This window comes from Fusarium mangiferae (assembly GCF_900044065.1).
Source record: "Fusarium mangiferae strain MRC7560 genome assembly, contig: FMAN_scaffold009, whole genome shotgun sequence".
Taxonomy (NCBI): Eukaryota; Fungi; Ascomycota; class Sordariomycetes; order Hypocreales; family Nectriaceae; genus Fusarium; species Fusarium mangiferae.
In genome coordinates, this window is record NW_024573929.1 from 1,084,187 (window position 1) to 1,104,043 (window position 19,857).

Sequence of the window (19,857 nt, forward strand, 5' to 3'; positions counted from 1 at the left end):
TATCGAGAACGACTGGGGGCGACACACTGAGGTCATGGATGGACATTATCTCCCCAGCTGATAATTGCTCATCGATCGTTCAACATCCGACCATCGCACGAAGTCTGTAGGCTCCTGCACCGATTATGGCATCGGAGAGCCCTCGACATCCCAGCAATACCTCATCAGGCTCGTCAAGGTGGAGACCGCGGAAAAGAAGAGCAGCGTGCGCCGGTAGTTACTCGGTGGGGTCGATTTTGGTACCGACCCAAAGTGTTGGAGACTCATCGAGGTCAATCGACCTCTTAGATAGCGTCCATAGAGAGGGCCTTTCATGTTCTTAAGTCGTTCCTGAGTCCTTCCTGAGCTATTCATATTGATATCTTCTGAACCCTCTGAAGACACAGTGCGCCGTGTTCGCTCCAAACCTACCATGGCTACCTGATTTGGCTTTGTAGGGCAGAACGTTCAGAGGCATGGGGAAGATTCTCGCTTACGCGATTTTCCGTCGTGGCTTCAATCATTATGATCGTGTGAGCTTTCGTTCGATTGTCCCGTAGAACTCGGCAAGTGGTGCGAGGCGCAGTCTGTGCCGGTATTGGTGTCAGATTTCCAGACTTCCTGTTCCGGCTGGTTTTCTTCGCTACTTTGTCGCTTCTTTGAAACCATCTTCTTGGTCAAAGACGGGGTTTGTGATCGGGTTCCTCCACGGCGCTTCTCTCTGCTGCGCGTGGCCTTTGACATCGGCCAAGAGCGACGGAATCTTCCAGTGGTTGGTGCAGTCACACTGGGAGCTGCAGGTACACTGTGCCGAAATTGTAGTTGATGTAGGAATGTATGGTTGGGATTTTCGTGGCAAGTGCAGCGACAAGGAGCGAGATTAGGCCCGGAGGCCTTGACGATCTTGGCAATGAGCTCGGCCATGGACAATTCGATATGAAGCTTCACGAGATATGCAAGTGGGTGAAACTCAACGTATCTGACACAACGATTAGCTGATGGGCAATCCACGGGAGTTTCAACATACAGAAATGTATTCCGTAGTGACATTGACCCAATGATTAGAATCTATTTCGAGTGTCAGCCAGCTGAGATAAAAAAGAGTTTGATAATGAGGACTTACGTCCATCGAGATGGAGACGATGACCATCACCAGGTTGAAGCGATACAAAACCACATACTTGGTTAGGCCGTATGATATGAGGGACGAGCGGACAAGATAGACAAAGTAGAAGTTCAGAGCCAGATCAATAACTGCAAAAATCCCTTTCTCGATTCGGTCCCAAACGTTGTTGATGTCGATATAAGTCTGGCTAATTTGCAGTCGAGCCGGTATCCAAATACAAAAGACTGAAACGTTAATAAGTGCCAAGATAACAAATATTCCCCATTTTAGTCGTCGAACGATGGTCGGTGAAACGTGGAGAAGGGCTATTCGGTTGACAATGATTTGCATAATGCAATGGATTTGAAATACCCAAAGGAGCACTGTAGCGATTAACCCAGGACCGCAAACGTGAGCCAGTGAACATACAGATGAAGAAATATATCAGGAACCTTGAAGTGACATGGTTAATCATTGAGCTTGATGTCATTGAAGATAGAGATTGAGCAACCAAGACTCACCCTGGGCGAATAGTTCCTCGAACATAACCCCAGCCAAGACCTCCAATAATGGCGCTGGAGACCAATTCAAGCCATATCAAGATCATATACGTTGTGATTCTTTGTGCGCGTTTCCATTGATGATAAGTTTGAATGCCCACACGAATGAGACCAAAAATTGCCAGACACAGAGTCATGCCAAAGGCGATGCTGACAATGGCCCAGTCAGAGCAACTTGGCTCGTGGTATTCGAACCATGGTGGAATAAGCAGTCCGCCCCCCTTCATTGTATCATGGCTACCGACGTGATCAGAGGTAAGAGGTTAGATGATTGGTAGTGGTGAGTGGTGCACACGATTGAACACCAATTAGAAATGTCGGCTTGATCTCGAGGTTTTGTAGCAAGGGTCTCGGTTTGTCAAAGCCAAAAGACCAAGTCGAAATCAATGTCGAATGCCACGAAAATGTTGCAAGAAGCAAAATGCGATCCCCACGCCACCGAGTCTTCGATGTCCGTATCAGGGCATTTCTGTACTGCACGGCGAGCTGAGGGTTTGTCGAGGAGGCGGGTTACGCGGAAGAGAAGGACCGGTGCAATGCAAGCTGTAGTGGTAGCGTCGTCCAGAGGCTGATCCTGGACTAAAGACTGGACGTTGAGGACGTGGCGCTCCTCTTGTGGAAGTCCGATGGCCCGGGTGTGGAGGGTTAGTAACTTTTAATATCACCTGGGTACCGACCGAGTCCAGTGATGTCTGACGGTGAAGAGGATGTAGATTGTCACCGCTTCGGTTGAGCCTTTCTTTTCTTTTCCGTAAGGTAGGGATGGAGACCAGTTCCAACAACGAAGCTGCAGGGAGGAGGATGGAGGGCCCTTTTGTCCATTCACCACGGTTGACTAGTCCACGGCATTGTAATTGCCGAGACATCTTGTTAAGAGCGCATTCGTGATATTTAAACCAGTGATTTCCTGGCCATTGGCGTCTTGCTATGTCAGTATCCTTGATCCGCTCCACAGCAATGGAACAGCAACAACAGCTCTAATGCAGCTCAAATTGGTGGACGATAGCTTACAGTAAGCGACCGATAGAGTTTATCGGGGCACGGGGCACTTAGTTGGTGAGGATAAGGCCAAGCCAAGGCAATGCACGAAGGCTCGTCGATCTTAGTGTGATATGATACGTCAGAGGCAGCCGCTAAGTTAGGATCTGTCTCTGCCGTCATGCAATTGCCGAATCTAGATTTGACAACCAGAGCGATTTGCGCTGGGCCATTGTTTGTTGAACAACGAAGGAGAGAGAGTATAGTGGTCGATTGGATTGGACTGGGGGATGGTGAATTTGATATTGGACATGCAATTCTTTTCAAGGGGTAAATCAATTTCGATGTCGGCAGGAGCTGGTCTGAAACACAGAGCAGGCGCGAATGGTGGCACTTTCCAACCTGCCTACCTACCTTACCTATGGACGAGTACCTATGCGTGTGTCATCTGAACCTAAAGTCCTTTCCATACCATGATAGAGGTATCTGGTACATATCCACTTATAAAGTGGTATCAGTTCAAAGATGGATGGCCACTACCTTACCTTAGGAAAGTTGATTGATATACACAGTACCTAAGTATTTAGGATGCTTGCTGTTAGGTATGTCTCACTGAGTAAGTACCTAAGGTAGGTATGGTATTAGCTGCCAGCCTACCTAGTACCTAGTACCTACAGAGAGGGAGGGATCGATTCAAGTCCTGAGTACTTCTTCCCCGCCTGTCAAAACGCAATCATCTCAACGACTCACCTAAGTTAGTACTCTTGAGGATAATACGTGAAATAAAATATCTACCCATACCCATGGGCTATTAAAAATGAAACATGGCAAAAGCTGTGGGACTTATTAATGCATTTAATCACAAGCTGGACTCGGCCGAATGAGGTGTATTCACAGAGGCTGAACAGTGTTAGGAGTGAGTGACACCAAGCAATAGTCTACTAGCCATCAACACCAGACACATCATCACGAACCCAACTTGATCACCGTGACTAAACGGCCCATAGTCCTACCATTTCACGTATTTAAAGTAGAGAATTCTATCAGAAGCCATGATGTCTTATCTGTCAACTCCCTCGTTACCCTAAAATTCTACGTCTATGGCTTTCCTCTTTCAACCCCCCATCTTTGGGAACTACATCCTCCCAGTAGTTCCCATAAATGTACCTACGACGCCGGTTGCTCTACCACAACTCACCATAACACCTGTTCAGCTAGTTCAGCTGTATCGTCCTGCCTTTTCTCCACCCATCAGGATCAAAGTCATATACCATCGTGCAGGAACTGTTCTCGCCTCGAACGATGCTTGCTACAACTATCCTCCACCTCGGGAAACAGTGCTAGGAAATTTATCCTGGTGGTCTGAGCAGCATGGACTTGGAGATAAAGCTTATACCCGACGTTGTACACTCTATCTCACGAGAAGCTACCGTTCAATCCTCACTATTAACCCAATAGATGGACCTGTTTCACCACCAGATCTTGTGAAGAAGGTGTCATTTGGCGATATGACAGCTCCAGATTTCCATACGTTGATGATGGACACAGCAATAAATAACTATGGAGCCTTTATCTTGGTCGATGTGAGTGCATTGGCTAGAGGGAAGTGGTAGAGGAGAAGGAGATAGCTGATAGAATTCTCTAGCATGGTTATGTGCCTATTAAGATTCTGGCCCAACAAACCGATAACGATCAGAGTACTCCCCCAAACGGAAGTTCAAATGGCACCACTGGCAACAGCCAGAATAACTCGACTGGCAATACTCAGCCTTCGCCATCATCAACCTCTCCAACGGATGCGATCAACACCAATGCGCCTGAACCTTCGAACGCCGGAGATAACACCACCGTGCCTGAGCCAGCTGCATCAGAAATCAACACTGCCCCTGCGGCGACTAATTCTCAGCCGGGACCTAAGATGCCTAAAGTTGCAAGCGTGGAGCCTGGTGACACGGGGGAATAAGGGGGTTTACAAGCGGTCAAGCATTGAAGAGATATCATGTATTAGCCCTCCTCATTCTAGTTTCTTCTGAAGCCCTTGAAGCGAATGAAATCCCTCAGACTGTAACTGTGATCGTGTGTTGTTCGGAAGCATCTCAGCCAAGTTGTCACTGTCAGCCCCTGGCCAGTTCACATTCACGCCAACCTGACACTCGCCCTTTTCTGCGCGCTCATCAAAATCAGAGCATCTATCTCACTGAATAGGAGCTGAGTCTCTGGCACAGTCGTTACAAAACGACCCCTCACTTCAATAACATCTCAGGTGGCCTGAATTACACACAACACCTCCGCTTCCTCAGCCTTCTTCTCCTCATCGTTATCTTTGCCTCATCTCACTGTTTCCTTCAGACTCTGAACCTCAGAGTTACCAAGTGCCATGGATTTGTTCATCACTGCCCAAGAGCCCTTTGCGCACCATCCACTCAAGGCCAAAAGCTTCCCTTCAGCTCTGAGCAACTCAACCGACAATCCCTCAAGTGATGCGAGACCTCTTGTGCCTCTCCCACCAGTTTCACAGCTCGAGTTTGATCTCATTGTCCATGATCCCTGCCACGACAGCACTCTCACTGGCTCCTGGGATCCTCTCCCGACCCCTCTGAGCATTCCTCTCAATACCTCCAGGGTTCATCTCCTCAACCTCTTACGGGAAAAGCTCCCTGTCGTCGAGGCATCCGGCAAGAATCGTCTCAGCCGCCAAGTCCGCCGTCCCAAGCTCATCTCTGCTACGCTGTACTGGACCTATGGCGGCAAAATTTACCCGCTTGGACCTAGCGATAAGGAGTGGCATTATCGTGATCTCGTCACCAAGACAGACATCATGGCTCGCTCTGAGCTTGAGTGGTTTCTTCTCAAGGAGATGATGGCTTCGTCTAGAGGAGCACTCAAGTGCTACATCTCCGTTCGTGGTGAGCATCTCCCGGCCAAGAAGACTTCTGGCTGGTGGTTCAAAAACAGTGCCTGAGAGCACATACTCCAGTACGTTCATACAGCTCGATCTCCGCCAAGCGTTTTAAGTACTGATTGTATAGAAGGATAGTGACATCAACGACATTACGATGAAGCTGGACGGCCGGCAAGATGCACTTTAGGGGCAAAGGGGGGGACATGTGTTAGAACTTGATGTATGCAATAAGATCAAGCATATTCCAAGGAAGGGAACTAATACGCTATTCATCCACGCATTAAAATTTATCCATAACGTCATCTATTTGTTCATGGAACTGCTAGTTGCCTCATCTAATGCTGTCTCATCACAAGCGATACAAGATATCAACAGAACGCCCGGTAAGGGACATGGTTTCTCAGTAACCAATGCCTGCAAAGACTGGTTCATGTCAGATTGCTATGATTCACTTCTCTTTCGTGCAATGTCGGTTCTTGGGTTGTACTATGTGGCACAGTGAACCTTTGCCCCCAAATGTTGCTTTATCAGACGCTCATGAAGCAGTAAAACCGTCAACACCAAGATAAACCAAAGATTTAGACAGACTGATAAATCGAATTAACATCGTAAAGACCAAACTCCATATTTAGCCTAGGTATAATCTGAACAAACCCATGATCCTCGCGCCACCAGACTGCTCATAAGTCAACACAACGCAACGCAACGCAACACAGCACGGCACGGCACAGCACAACCTCAGCTCCTCTCCCCCGTGATTTTGGTCTTTAGCTCTTAAATTAAGACGGACATTGACGACAACAGCATGCTCGACCAATCCACCAGGGTCTCCAAACTCCCCCCCGTATACACCTAATGACTTGCTGAGAGCATTCTTTTCAGGTGAATAAACAAGATCAAGGCAAATGCAGATGACAAAAACAAATAAGGGTAGCCAAGACTTTCGACGCCAGCCTGTGCCCCAGGCCCCTGTAATCGTACAAGAGTACAAGAGTAGGTAACTTAACCACGTTACCCAAATTAATCCCCATATCTCCTCCTTCCCCTCTATTGGTGGTGGGCTTTGATGCTCAAGAAACAGGCCCATGACGATGTCGTTTACTATCATTATGTGCATGTTCCAACATGCGTGGGTCTCGTCATCCGTGTCTCCGATTCACTGCCCAGGCAAAGATGACTGGACAGTGAAAGGGTGTGCTCCAAGAAGGGGCTTCCCAAGAGCATCCGTTATGCATTGACAAACATAGCCAAGATTGTATGTATGTGGGAATACACGTCTTTCAAGATACCTTCACTTTGTCACAACAGAATATCTTCCCCACAAATAGGCCCATAGCAGTAACAAATACGAAGTGACGCCACTATGCAAAGTGATGCTGAATAAAACACTCAAATATCTCGCTGTACGAGGTAATGAGGCAGCCCATCCCTTACTGAGCTGGCGGGTTTCCCTTGAGCCGCTTTGGCATCCTTGGTGTGGGTGGTTTGGCATTACGTGGCATTCCATTGGCAGCAGGCGTAGGTGCTCCAGATCCATCCTCCTCTTTCACTGCTGATGGCCGTCGGCGCTTGTTCGAAGCGGGGGAGGTGTTTGCACTGGGGCCGCTTGACCCAGTACCCTGCTGACTTTGCTGCATCTGCATTCCGGGAGCTTGCATGTGTCCGGGTGCTGGGCTGCCCATGTGTGGTGATCCAGGGAGATTCATATGAGCCGCGGCTGGGCTTGCACCCATGGGAAATTGTCCGAAGCTCGGTGTGCGGGCCCCGGGGGGTATTTGTTGACCATTCATATTGGGCGGAACTCCGTTGATCTGTGTTGAGACATACTGATCGAGGGCTTGGTACGGGCCAAGGCCGGGGTTCGAATGGTAAAATTGGAATAATGGGTTCATCTGTCCCATCACTTCAACAATCTGGACATTATTCATTAGCGTCACTCTTACTTACGTTGAGTGAGCTGTCCCTACCTCAAGAAACTGGAAGACAGCTTCAGTCACACCTTTGCTGTTGACAGCCGAATCCGGCAGGTCAACTAGGACCTCTGGTGGCTGGGTTTGAGGTGACTTCAACTGTCGACCCTTGCCCTTCTTAGACAATTCGGGTGATTTGCCATCCTGTGAGTTAGTTTTGTGCCATTCCTTCATCCACATGTGGGCGGGCTTCGCGGCATCGATGACCTGTTTTCGTGATATGAATTCGTCATGACTCGTGGTGAGGAACTCGAAAAGTTCGATCCTTTGTTCAGCGTCGAATTGTGCTCGGAGCGTACCACTAGCGACCAACTATCACCATCTTAGCAACTCATCTACTCAGATCAATCAGAATGTCTTACGTGAGATCCAGTCTCGAACCAATAAACGAAACTGGCCTTAGAATTTTCAATACAGTGACAATCGCCAGGAAGAGGTCGATCTGTCACACCCTTATCCATGATCAACTGCATATTCTTTACGCCACTGCCGAAATGCGTGTGAAAGTATCGAGCAATAGCAGGATAAGCGATTTCGTATTGCTTATCGGTCGTATCCTCGGCGTCAGTGATATGTAATGAATGACGAAAGACACCATTTGGTGAGAAGAAGCGAAACACAAAGCCCTGCCAGTAGGAGACGTCATCTCGGCCCTTTGAGCCCTAGAGATCTCTTGTTAGCTTGTCACAGAGGACTTCATTACGATGTATCTTACAGGAAAGCCACTCAAGTGTTCGCTGAATTGCATCAGTTTTAGTAAACATTGGCCCTTCATGCTATCTCGTCGCTGCTGGAGAAGTTGGCTTTGAAGTGCGAGTTGCTGCGCGGTAGTGGCGCTCATCTGATGCTGCTGATGCTGAGCTTGTGGCTGCGGTTGTGACTGTGCCTGGGGTTGGGGCTGCGGTTGAGCTTGTGGTTGAGCAGGAGTTTGTGGCACCTGTGGTTGGCTCTGTCCAGGTGGAAGTTGGGAGGGCTGAGCAGGAGTTGAGCTGGGCGTTTGAGCTGGTGTTTGAGGTCCAGTGGGAGCGGGTGTACCAGCCTGCGATGATTGCTGAGGGGTGTGCTGAGGCTGTTGCTGGCCAGACTGCTGTTGCTGCTGTTGTGGTTGGGTTTGAGGCTGAGGTTGTCCCTGGGGTTGTTGGCCCTGCTGGTTGGCCATCTGATTTTGAAGAGCGAGTTGATTTTGCTGCATAGCTTGTATGCTCTGAGCGTTCATCTGCATCGGTTGGCCTGGATTAGGTCCAGCTTGCATTTGCTGAGCATGAGCAACCTGCTGCTGCTGTTGTTGCTGCTGCTGCTGTTGCTGCTGCTGCTGTTGCTGTTGATGTTGTTGCAGAGCGAGCTGCTGGGCCATAATCGCTTGGGCTTGTGGATGCTGTCCCTGATTTGTTAGCTGAAAAGACGCGAATGGCAGCTAGGCTATGAATTGACTTACCGGAGCCAGGCCTCTTCTAAGTTGATGGAGCTGCTGAGGGTTGAGTTGGCTAAATTGACCCATGTTCATAGGCATACCGCCCTGGATATTGGCTTGGAAGGCTTGATGAGCCATGAGTTGTCGCGCTTGTTGTTGTTGCTGAAGTAGGTGTTGCTGTTGCTGTCGCATCGCAGCCATCGCTTGCGGATTACCAACTGTGAATGGGCCAATTAGCGGTTGCGCAGGGACAGGGATGGTAAGGACAGTGCCAGTAGGATATCACATACAATGTTGTTGCTGGAGCTGTTGCTGAAGCATTTGCTGCTGCGCGGTGGGATTGAGGTGCTGCAAAGCATGAGCATTTGGGTTCGCACCCGGCGGCATACCGCCCATGAGGGCAGGGTTTACTTGTGCTCCGGGAGCAGAGACCATAGGTCCTCCGAATTGATGAGGCATTCCCCCAGGAGCACCTTGCTGACCTGGGTTGTGAGGCATGCCACCAGGTCCCATGGGATGGCCGGCGACACCTGGATGCCCCATGCCAGCAGGATGCCCAGAGAAATTCGGGCCCATACTTGTTGCCATCATGATTAAGTAGTCGGGTCGATTATCCACGGCGTGGATATCGACGATCGCGTAGAAATACTATCGCATACGTAGAACGATGGGAATGAAGTGAGATTGCCAGACGACGCGAATGGGTGCGCGAAAGACGACTGCCGGATACTCGAAGTGGCTGAGGATGTTTATAATAGGTATTTCGCGTGTCGCGACGAGACAGGACGGGGTGCACGGTGCGATATTGATCGTGACGGAAATCAAAAACGACAAGGGAATATAGATCAAAAGCGTGACTATTGAGTCTTCTGCTGTGGAATCGTAGAGCGTCGATGCGATAGGAACCGCCAAGGCATCGGCGAGGGGAAGAGATAATTATTTGGTGGTGTGGTTTCGCGCTGCGAATGCGGACAAGAGAGAGAGAACAAGGCCGACGGGGGGGAGAGGAGGTTGTGGGCGAATAAGGCGACGATGGGGCGAGTGGCACGTCACGAGATTCCAAAGGCCGGGACCAGCGAAGAGGTCAATAGAAGTAAACCGCGGGACGGCCTGAAAAAGGTGAGGCCCAAAAAGAGCGAAGATCAAGGCGTTGAGAAAGAAATTGGTAGATTTGTCGAAAGTCGGGGACCCAGAGGAGAAGGCAATGCGAAGACACGGGAGCGATGCCACAAAGAGGGTTGATCCGCTTTCAGTACGGGGATGGGGAGAAAGAATGGGAGTCGCAAGGACGGGGACTGGGCCGTGGTTGAGTGGGCGGCTGGGCTGGGTAGTGTCTCCCGCGGATGCGATTAGGTTCAGTAAGGTACGGTTCGGTACGGTACAAAACTGTACAGCGGATACTGTCGTCTGCTTCTAGGTTCCTAGGAGTCTGCTCTGCCTGGGCTGTCTCTGCTAAAGGCCTGGCTGGGCTGAGCTGGGCTTTGATAATGCGACGGCGGACCCGGTACTCAGGTACGCACGTTGAGCTGACTGACAGGAAAAGCAGAGGGCGCACGCAAGATACCGGGGTTGAAATCTGACGTGACGGGGGTGGTTGGTAAATTTGAGATTCAGCCAGGCTGAATGTTGGTCGAAAACAAGAAGGAAGAGAAGAAGGAGAAAAGAAGTGGGAGGAGTTGGCAGACACTCGAGTAAAGGAAGTGTGCTGCTGCTGGTTGTCCAGTTGTAGTCTACCTAAGAGGGAGCCTGTGGACTAGACGGAACCATGGAAGCAAGGCAAGCAAGCGGATGTCGACCCTAGGCGTAGACTGTCGGTATAAGACCAGGAGAGTGCGAGTTCAAAAAAGCATATCTCAGATCTCGCTGGCTTGTCTGCGATTATGCTCTCAGACAAGAGATCTCAGGGTGGCAGTGACTGCGTCGAGGTACATTCGATGCCGATAGAGATTCGATAATGATCGACGGGCTTTCTCTTACAGACCAGGGGAAATCTCACTCAACTCGCTCGTTCTCTGTCACAATCTCTGGGTCGTAGACTTTTGGGGGAGCCATTTGACCTTTGCGTCTGGCAGAGTTGGGCGGGTGGGGTTGTCTGGTTGTAGAAATGGTTCTAATTCGTTGGCATGCAGGAAGTGGATAAACTTGTCGGCGGATTCGGACCAGGGCCCCGAGATAAGAGTGGATGTCTATGCACTTATTGAAGTATCAGACTTGTGCGGATCCAGCATTGACGAAACAAAGCAGCCAATAAAGGACACAAACCTGACAGCTGCTGGTCCCCTTAATTTGTCTCCAATGAGCCTTCAAATGAGCGACTCGATAGAAAAATATTATACCTAAAACTTGAAGCAACACCCCCCCTTATAGCGAATCAGCTCTTGAATCCCTGACGACACGCGAAGGTCCCTTGAACCGGGATGTTCCAATCTCAACCTACGTGCCGGCGGCATTGATCTTCAACTGCGTTATGTTGGCTGCAGCTGTTCCTCCAAATGCAAAAAAAAAAAAAAAAAAAAAAGTGAGCAATCAAATTTTGGCCCCAARAAAAAGCAATACTGAGGTAGCACATTTTTCAATAAGCAAAGTTGGCAGAAACTCACAGAATCATGACGTGAGAACGCTAACGAACTGATTAGCCTATTTATTCCAAGACAGACAATCCATTATCCATCCATCCATCACAGGTGGAGGACAAGACAAATTTCTTCATGCATCTATCGCGATGTTGAAGCGGGCCTTGAATTGGCTTCCGCCGCTAGTAGCGAAAGAGGATAAGATGCCGGTCACGTGAACTCAGCACAGTGCCATCTAAATGACAAATTTTCTTGCACTGTCTTTCAATATCTTCTCTCGATGCGGCTCTTAATTTTCTTCCTCCAAGCTTCAACCCTTCCAACAACAACAACCCGCCTTTGTCTACCTCCTCACACGAGCACAACGCGTGAGATCGCACGACGACTGTCTTCCTGGAGCAGCTGTTTTGATTTTGAACGGATTCGTTTGAGCGACTTGCCGCTGTGTCGGTTGTGATGGATGTTTGCTTTTGGCGGTTTGTTTGGCTAGCAAAATTTTCATTGCAGCCTCGCAACCAATTTGCATTTGAATGGTAAGCGTCACCACTACCTCACTTCTACCTCCCAGCACTGCCCCCTCTCTGCATGATGACACTAGTTACATTCTTCTTTTCCCAACTGAATCGACCATGAAGAAGTTCTGTATTCGGGCCCTAGGCCTGTTACTTGCCAGTATCAACGTCTGACTACACAACCATACTCAGCCTTTCTAGCACACGCATATCTTCCCAGCCTTGCTAACATCGCTGTTACAGATTTGAACAATGTGCTATTACCGTACCACTAACCAAGCAGCTTCACGAAGCTTTCTGAGAACTAACGTAAGTTTCTACTCATTTTATCTTCTTTCACAACAACCACTCCCGTTTTACATGATGAAAATTTCCTCTTAATTCGCAGTTTCCACTCGAGTCCCGATCGAGCCTTTTCTGGGACAGATGAGGGTTTATTCTTCCTTGGATGTCTGATCAAACACCATATCTTCACTTTTTTCCCGTCGACTATCTTTTCATGGGTCATGAAGCTAACGGTGAACAAGTTTTAGATGTCGTTATGGAGACCACTCCGCGTTCTAAGTATGATAGCATAGTTAATCATTTCGTCTCCTATTTCGTAATGTTGCTTATGCAGTTTTCGTGATGCTGTGCATTTGCTTGTAGTGTCATGACAACATAGATCATGACCACGTAGTAAGCTATATAGCTACATTCCACATCGGCGAGACCAAGCCCCTTCTACCAAGTAGTGATAGGTATGGAGTAGAGCTGGTCGTGGACCCTCACCTGGCATCGCCTCCGAAATTTCACATCTTTTGAGGATATGTCGACAGCTATTTAGACGTTGGTTCATAGATTACAGTACATTGCTCATCACCATGCCATACGTTAACTTATGTGTTAGCTGCTAGACACGAACTTCATCTCTCATATCGTCCCTTCTCACCCTGCCGCCTACCATGCCTCTTCTGTTTCTTCCCGTCCTTCCTCTTCCAAGCCAGTTTAGCTTCAGCATCTTACACAGCTCTACCACCCTCTCATTGCCTTCTGCACCTGCATCACCCGCCGACACGCCCGACAAAACACTCATACATTGCAGCATCCGACCAACCATCTCCGTAATGTGTTTGGAGTCCTCGACATTCTGCTCACGTTCCCGTAGGCTGCCTAGAGAAGGCGGTGGTGGGATTCCGCCACCAGACGGCGTGAATGGCCGTAGCCCACCATCACTCCCGTGGCTGCCGAAGCTGACGTTACTGATCGCACGGCTACGGCCGCCTGCCGATCCTTCACCAAGAAGGGTTGTACTCGTAGAATTGTAAGAAGCATTAGAGGGGTCGAGAGACATAGCTGTGCCGGGCCGGCCGAAAGATTCAGAAGGGGAGGTAGACAGGGATGCTTCCGGGGGCGAAGACATGGCCATACTTGCAAGCGACGAAGGCAGGAACTCAAGAGATAGTCGGGAGAATATTGTCTTGAGTGTCTCGTACCGTGGTAAAATGGCGGTATCTCTGTAGGCGATAAGGACTAGCCTCCGAACATCGAGAACTGCTGGTGCCGGTGCTACACGGGCTGGTCTCTCTGACGTAGAAGCAGACGCTATAGCTCCGCCCCAGAAGTCCCGTGCCTGCTCTCCGGTCATAAGTGTACCACACCCTGACACCTCCATATCGAGTGGGAGAAAGACGGCTTGCATATATGGCAGTATGGAAGTAAAAGTAAACATCCAGAGCTCAACTAGCGTGGGTATAAACCGGTCTTCTGGGGTTTGACGTAAGGTTCGGTCAAGTGACAAGAACCCTGTATGTAAAAGTTCTCGAAGATCCTCCAACATGGTATTTGGTGAGCGTCTATGCATGCACCACTGTATATGCATCTGTACAACTCTGTTAAAGTCTTCAACGGGGAGACGCAGATCTTCCCCTTCAAATATGGCCAATAGCTTTGCTTTCAGGTACGGCCACGCGTCGTCCAGCGACATGTGGTTGTGAAGACCGAGCTTTCCGGGGTCGACAGGATCATACATCGTCGACTGCTGAGACAGAGATGGTAGACTACTTGGTCCTGGCCATTCACTCTGCAGATTGAAACTTGACTCGCTCTCCAGGCGACTATCAGATCGCTCACCGAGTTTCTTATCCTTTTTGGCCTTGGCAAAGGTAGAGGAGTTGGGGCCAGGGCTCGGAGGAATGTTGAAGTTATACAAAGGGTTTGGCGCATTGGGATCTGTTGGCAACGAATTGCTGGCAGCTGATGATAGTGGGAGATGATACTCATCCTTGAGCTTGTGTTTTTGCCGTGAAAGAAAGTGGTGCTTCTTTTCCTTCTCTTTTCCTTTTTCCTTGTCCCTTTCTCTATCCTCGGTGGGTGTTTCGATAGGCCGGATCGTGGCTGAAGACGAATTGGTAAGGTTGTATATCGACTGATTGCTCGAGTCAACGAGACTGTTTGTGCTGAAGTTGCCGCGCTGAAGTGCTGATAGAGCCGAGCCAATCTTCCCTGGGCTTGGCAATGGCTTTTCCTTGGCCTCACCTTTTGTGCTAATCTTGCCTGGGCGGGAGAATAGCTTGGCCTTCGGCTTCTCTGCCTTGTACGGTTTCTCAGACGTAGGGGGTGGAGGAGGCGGTTGCGAGTATGGCTGAGGCGACGCTCTCGGGGAATTATGTCCAGATCGAGGAAATACAACATTGGCGGCAGCTGTAGCAGCGGAAGAATGTGGCCCGCCAAGTCGATCACCATGTCCTCCATGATTGCCAAACCCACTGTCCCGCGGCGCACTCGCCTCCGTCAAGCTCAACATTGGGGGGCTCGTAGGCCCCTTACTTCCGCTTCCGCGACGCACTCCATCGTTTTGATCACCAGGGAAAGGCACAGTCTGCGATCTCTGGCGCGAATGATTCTGGTGCGACATGACAGCAGCCTGCGCAGCAATCTGACTTGCCGACAAGTTGACATTGGAGGCTGTGGCGGCAGCAGCAGCAGCCGCTGCCGCGGACGCAGAGGCGGTCGACATATTATGATGAGACATTCCGAGGTGCGATGAAAGATTCGATGTACTCATAGACGGTAGCGTAGGCTCGAATGAGCCCTGGGTGGCCGAATGCTTGCGGGCATGGCCCTTAACAAGCGTCGCTGGTGATCCCTGGGTAACAGACCGTGCGTTGGCCGGCCTCGAAAAGTTGTGATGTCCTAAGCTTGCGGTACTAGAGTTTCCATGGGTCGTGAACTGGGCATATATCGGGGTCGCAGGAGATGACGGTTGTGGTTGAGGAGACGGTCGCGACTTGGGTATTGTGATAGATGGCCGAGGTGTCTCGTCCTCGTCGTCCGAGGTCTCTACTCGCCGCAGAGCAGGTCGCGAGGATGTCGAAAGCTGCGAGGGTTGGGCGGATGAGCTCGATAGAGGAGCGAAGCTGCCGGGGCCGCGGGGCTGGGAGCGTGAGGGTTGCATTATTGTTTTATGCGGCTCCTCGGCCGTTGTTACATCTTGAGACGCAAAGAGATGCGAGCCCGGATCGACAGGGTCGCAGGTAGGAACGGTGTTTGGGGTGTGTTTCGGCGTTGATGAGGCTAAAGTGTGATTTAGGTACCAAGTTAGTATCAAGAGTTCTTATCAACGTTGAGCTGATGTGGAGTGGAGATAATGAATAGGTGCTCGTGAACTGTCAGCTTTAGCTTAACCTGGAGTCGACCAGATTGCTTATCCTTCAGCAAGCCACTTCACTAGCTAACCTGGTTTTTAGAACAGAATTGGCTGTTGAATATCATTGATTGCGAAAGATATACGCGCTGAAGATATATTGAGCTGAAATACGGGATTTCAAACTTCCAGTCGCTCAATGTGGAATTGTATCTTGGGTGATTGAGCTTGTTTTTCATGATATACTTGTTCCGTCATGTCATTGCTCTGGCACCCTATACCTCCACGAACAGGTAATGTGGGGTTCTTATTCTACAACTCCACGTCAAAACACCACACCCAAGTCTAGACTTTGATATTCTTCCAACGCCGAACGCAATAATCGAAAACTCAATATGTCGCAACCAACTCTCACCGCAGACTACTCATCCCCAGCGAGTGAACCGTTCAAAATTGCCCACACCCTTCCGGCTATCTCATCTCCAGCCTCCACGGCCGACAAGTCGTCATATCTAAAGGCTCTGCGCGCCTCTGTCGCCGACACCCAGGAAACTATCAATAAAGAGCTCACAGCGCGAATGGAGCAGGACAAGGCGAGGGATGCTGCGGCCGAGGCCAAAGAGGAAGAGAACTATGGCGAGGAGGTGCAAGAACAGGAGGACTGAGGGAATCAACTCCTCGCGAACGATTGCAAACCCTTTAGCGGCAAGATGTGTTTGAATATGAAGGGTATTTGAGAAATATCATACTGGCTACCACTGATCCAATCCATGCAAATGCTCCTCGAAACGATGCACCCATCCGGCATAAACGACTCGTCTAGAACCCTCGACCCCAACTTGGCGCCTGGGATGCGTCTACTTTGTTCCCTGTTGCTCGGTTCAAACAGCCGTAGTGCACCACCGTGTTATCCGGCAGGACAGCTACAACGCTTCCGCCAATACGCATACCTCCTCCGAGTTTCTTGTGGCACACGACGCAGTGTCGCTCGTCTGTGATGGCAACGTGCCTGTTACGCCCGCCTTGCCCTCCCTGTACATCGTCACCAAGGTGCAGCCGCGCCGCGATAGATATGCCTTCAGCCTGTCGCAAACCAGCGACGATCCTTGCCTCGTTGACCAGACTATTTGCCGACCGAATGCGGCCTCGGAAGTAAGACTCAAGTGACCGAACGGGAAGGTCGTCTGGAATGAGTCCTAGAGTTGATGTCGCTGGGAGACGTGATCCATGCTTTGAAAGAAGGTCCAGTGCTGGTTCTAGATTGGGCTGGTTGGGTGGTGACGGTTGAAGATAGAGCGATAGAAGGGTGTGATAAATAGATGGTGTAGAAGTCTCAGGATCCTCCCCAGTTTCATTCTTCTCATTTGGCTGAGATGATGGAGCAGTATCTTGAGTCGAGTTGACTCTGTTACAGTATCTACTGAAGTTAGCTTCCGAGCTGATGGAACAACAGGTGAATGACATACTGTTCAGCTTTCTGGTAGTCCTTCATCTTGAAAACATAGATCTCAAGGGCTTGTTTGTGTTGGTTCATGTTGCTCAATACCACAGCCTGTGCCTCGTAAAATACTGGGTCTAAGTCGATATAAGTCAGTATAGATCACCACATGACTGTATATGAATCTTACCATCTCTGGGAATCAATCTAAACGCCCTGCTGAGACTGTAAACCTGCCGCGGCTGTCTCAAGAACTCGATGAAGTGATTCATCATTTCATCCCACTTCTCACCCTTGTCCATCTTCTTCAAGTTTTCAACATAGAGCTCAACTAATCGGTCGTGAAGGTCTGGTGTCATATCTTCAAGCTCAGTGATGATATGCTCCAGATAGCGTCCTTCTAACTGTGTATCAACATCATGTAAGAAAGACACAACTCGTTCTCGTGGGAGGGTCTCCGCATTCTCTGTGTCGCCCGTGAAGATCTCTAAGGCCTCATCTGGACTGGCTTTGAGGGTCCATTCTGCATGCTCAAGGATGAGGTCAATTTCTGGTGGTGGTAGACTTTTGAGGTACTGGATGGTGCGATGCGGTCCGTGAAGTGTTGGTGCGGCCTCGTCGGGTTCTTCAGCGGCTCCAAATCGTCGTAGAAGTTCTAAAGCCTCCTTATGTAGCTTCTTACCGTGGAAGAAATCCACCAGCTCGGTATAGCGATTGTGTTCCAAAAGCTTTTCATTAACCACATTAGGGTCACAGAAGTTAGGAATTCGAAACAGAGAGCTTGCTAAAGTTGGTCGAGAAAACATGTATGCTCGGAACAAAGTTGTGTCGACCAAACGAAAGGTGATTCGAAGTTCCTCCTCAAGTTTCTTCTCAGAGTCATCGAGCCCTATCCGTAGGAACTTCTCGGCTATCTCTTCTGTTGAACCATTTCGATCACTTTGAGGTTTCAGGTTTCCAGTCACAGGATCAATCACCCGTTGTAATCGAGCACGGGTCCCAGCCAGGTAGCTGTTGAGCTCCAGAACCGCGTTCGTCAAGTCCTTGTCTTTCAAAGGCAGATCCTCGTTTGACTCAGCCTCCCTCACACTAGCAGCATCATCGCCGTCCGCTGTATCCTTCTTTGAGAGGATGGATGCGGTGTCCGACTGGGGCCTCCTATAGCTGCCGGTAAGATATCTGGCGAAGCCTCCTTTGCTTGACTGCGGAGTTTCCTGTACCTGCTCAACGGGTTCAGGGGTGGTGGGACGAGTGCCATTGGTTTTCTTCGGTGTTCCTAGCGCGTCATCCGACTCTTCTTCTTCCTCTTCGCGGCCGGCCCAGGCAGATAGTTCTCCAGCAATGGATGGAGGAAACATCCTCAGAACTCGTTCAGGGGGTGCATGTACGGTATCCTCATTGAAGAGATCCATCGCCTGGCGATATTTCTTTTTTTTGAACAGCCCTTCAGCTTTGAGCATCTTGACCTCGCGAAGTGTCTGCGCCTTGTTCTTCAGCAGTGCATCTTCAAGCATTTCGAGAATGCTAATGGCCTCATCGAAGTGGCCACCGTCTACTAGTTCCTGAACCTGGGAGTCATAGTCTGTTGAGTCCATCTTCCAAACACATCGTTCACTGGAGATGTGAAAACCTTTCCCGGCATGTGCTAAGCTGTAAGTGGGTGACGGGAAGTGAAGCTGAGAAGCGCCTGGTAGTGATAGATTCTGAAGTGATGATAATGTTGTAGGATTCCTAACTTCCAGGGAGCCTTTTGAGGGAGCTTGTAAGGCAAGAATATATGGGTACGAGTACCCTATGAACTCAGGGGCATGATTCCAGGGAATCTGCCGTCTGTCGAGGGGTTTCCCGTCATCGTCGATGAATAGTGTGTTGATATCCTTTGCGAGCAACATTTCTCCCTCGGCCAATTTGGCCGCCAGAGGCTTGGGTATATAACCTCCCAATCCCATGTATCCCATACCAGCACTGCTCATCGCACCGAATCGGCTAGTCTGCCCAGCTGCTGGTCCCGAACCCGGACTCACGATATCTTCGACCTCACGTGTTACGACGTCGACCATCACGTACCCGCCATTCATACCACACACCAACTTTGTCGCATTTGCCCATGTTACTGATCGAATCGACTCAGGCAGCACGATCTCCTCCACATCCTCAGAAAGTTCGCTCTCAAGCCAGCTCCAGAGTAGCAATTTCCTCTTGACCGCAACAGCCAGCCGGCTCACGATCTCGGGAATTCCCGTGTCCGGATCCTTGACAATATTCGATGTTGACGCAAAGCATGATGCATTCTTGGTCCTGCTTAAGGTCTCAATAAGTTCGTAGGTTTTCAGATCGTGAAAAGAGACGTGATAATTCGACAAGGATACAATTGTGTTTGCGTCCTTTATAATAGCCAGCTGCTCGATTGCTCGCGTCGAGAAGCGTTCCACCTCGCGCATCAAATCAGTTGGCCTTTCCGACTTTTTCGCAGTATTATGGTTTTCGCCCACCGCAGACGACGAACCATTAGTGTTTGTATCAGTGCAACCATTCTGAGGTTGGTCGGAAAGCTCATTTAGACGGTAGATTCGGAGTGCGCCATTGTTAAGGCCGACGAGAACGCGGTCACCTGAGAGACGAGAGTTAGTTAGTCGGTGTCGTAGAAACTGCGGTGAAAGAGCAGCGAGACCACGGGGGTGTGCGCATACCTTGAGCGAGTATCGTCTCAATCTTAGACTTATCCTTTTGTCGCAGCTCGATGATGGGACGTGCTGTGAAAGCGGAGAGCATGGCGCCGGCCAGCTCGAAGCTGTAAAGGCTAT

The 19,857-nt window shown here is 49.8% G+C and overlaps 7 protein-coding genes across 7 annotated transcripts; 3 read left to right on the forward strand and 4 right to left on the reverse strand.

The window, feature by feature from the left end:
* Positions 1-495: 495 nt before the first annotated feature.
* On the reverse strand, positions 496-1,871 carry FMAN_12451 (uncharacterized protein; the record flags this gene model as incomplete). The annotated part of the gene is made up of 5 exons (XM_041834992.1): positions 496-958; positions 1,007-1,047; positions 1,103-1,467; positions 1,514-1,536; positions 1,606-1,871. The coding sequence occupies 5 exons, from the start codon at positions 1,869-1,871 to the stop codon at positions 496-498; spliced, it is 1,158 nt and encodes a 385-aa protein (XP_041685200.1).
* A 1,851-nt stretch (positions 1,872-3,722) lies between these two features.
* On the forward strand, positions 3,723-4,585 carry FMAN_12452 (uncharacterized protein; the record flags this gene model as incomplete). Its single annotated transcript, XM_041834993.1, has 2 exons — positions 3,723-4,205; positions 4,268-4,585. 2 exons carry the CDS (start codon positions 3,723-3,725, stop codon positions 4,583-4,585), a joined length of 801 nt encoding a protein of 266 aa, XP_041685201.1.
* Positions 4,586-4,999: 414 nt separating this feature from the next.
* Positions 5,000-5,584, forward strand: FMAN_12453 (uncharacterized protein; the record flags this gene model as incomplete). Its single annotated transcript, XM_041834994.1, has 1 exon — positions 5,000-5,584. The coding sequence occupies one exon, from the start codon at positions 5,000-5,002 to the stop codon at positions 5,582-5,584; it is 585 nt and encodes a 194-aa protein (XP_041685202.1).
* Positions 5,585-6,954: 1,370 nt separating this feature from the next.
* FMAN_12454 (putative CYC8-general repressor of transcription) lies at positions 6,955-9,493 on the reverse strand (the record flags this gene model as incomplete). The annotated part of the gene is made up of 6 exons (XM_041834995.1): positions 6,955-7,437; positions 7,492-7,806; positions 7,857-8,156; positions 8,210-8,875; positions 8,930-9,123; positions 9,196-9,493. 6 exons carry the CDS (start codon positions 9,491-9,493, stop codon positions 6,955-6,957), a joined length of 2,256 nt encoding a protein of 751 aa, XP_041685203.1.
* A 3,389-nt stretch (positions 9,494-12,882) lies between these two features.
* FMAN_12455 (uncharacterized protein) lies at positions 12,883-15,426 on the reverse strand (the record flags this gene model as incomplete). The annotated part of the gene is made up of 1 exon (XM_041834996.1): positions 12,883-15,426. One exon carries the CDS (start codon positions 15,424-15,426, stop codon positions 12,883-12,885), a length of 2,544 nt encoding a protein of 847 aa, XP_041685204.1.
* Positions 15,427-16,010: 584 nt separating this feature from the next.
* On the forward strand, positions 16,011-16,280 carry FMAN_12456 (uncharacterized protein; the record flags this gene model as incomplete). The annotated part of the gene is made up of 2 exons (XM_041834998.1): positions 16,011-16,053; positions 16,102-16,280. The coding sequence occupies 2 exons, from the start codon at positions 16,011-16,013 to the stop codon at positions 16,278-16,280; spliced, it is 222 nt and encodes a 73-aa protein (XP_041685205.1).
* Positions 16,281-16,434: 154 nt separating this feature from the next.
* FMAN_12457 (uncharacterized protein) lies at positions 16,435-19,825 on the reverse strand (the record flags this gene model as incomplete). Its single annotated transcript, XM_041834999.1, has 4 exons — positions 16,435-17,032; positions 17,082-17,190; positions 17,244-19,664; positions 19,744-19,825. 4 exons carry the CDS (start codon positions 19,823-19,825, stop codon positions 16,435-16,437), a joined length of 3,210 nt encoding a protein of 1,069 aa, XP_041685206.1.
* Between the last annotated feature and the right edge of the window lie 32 nt (positions 19,826-19,857).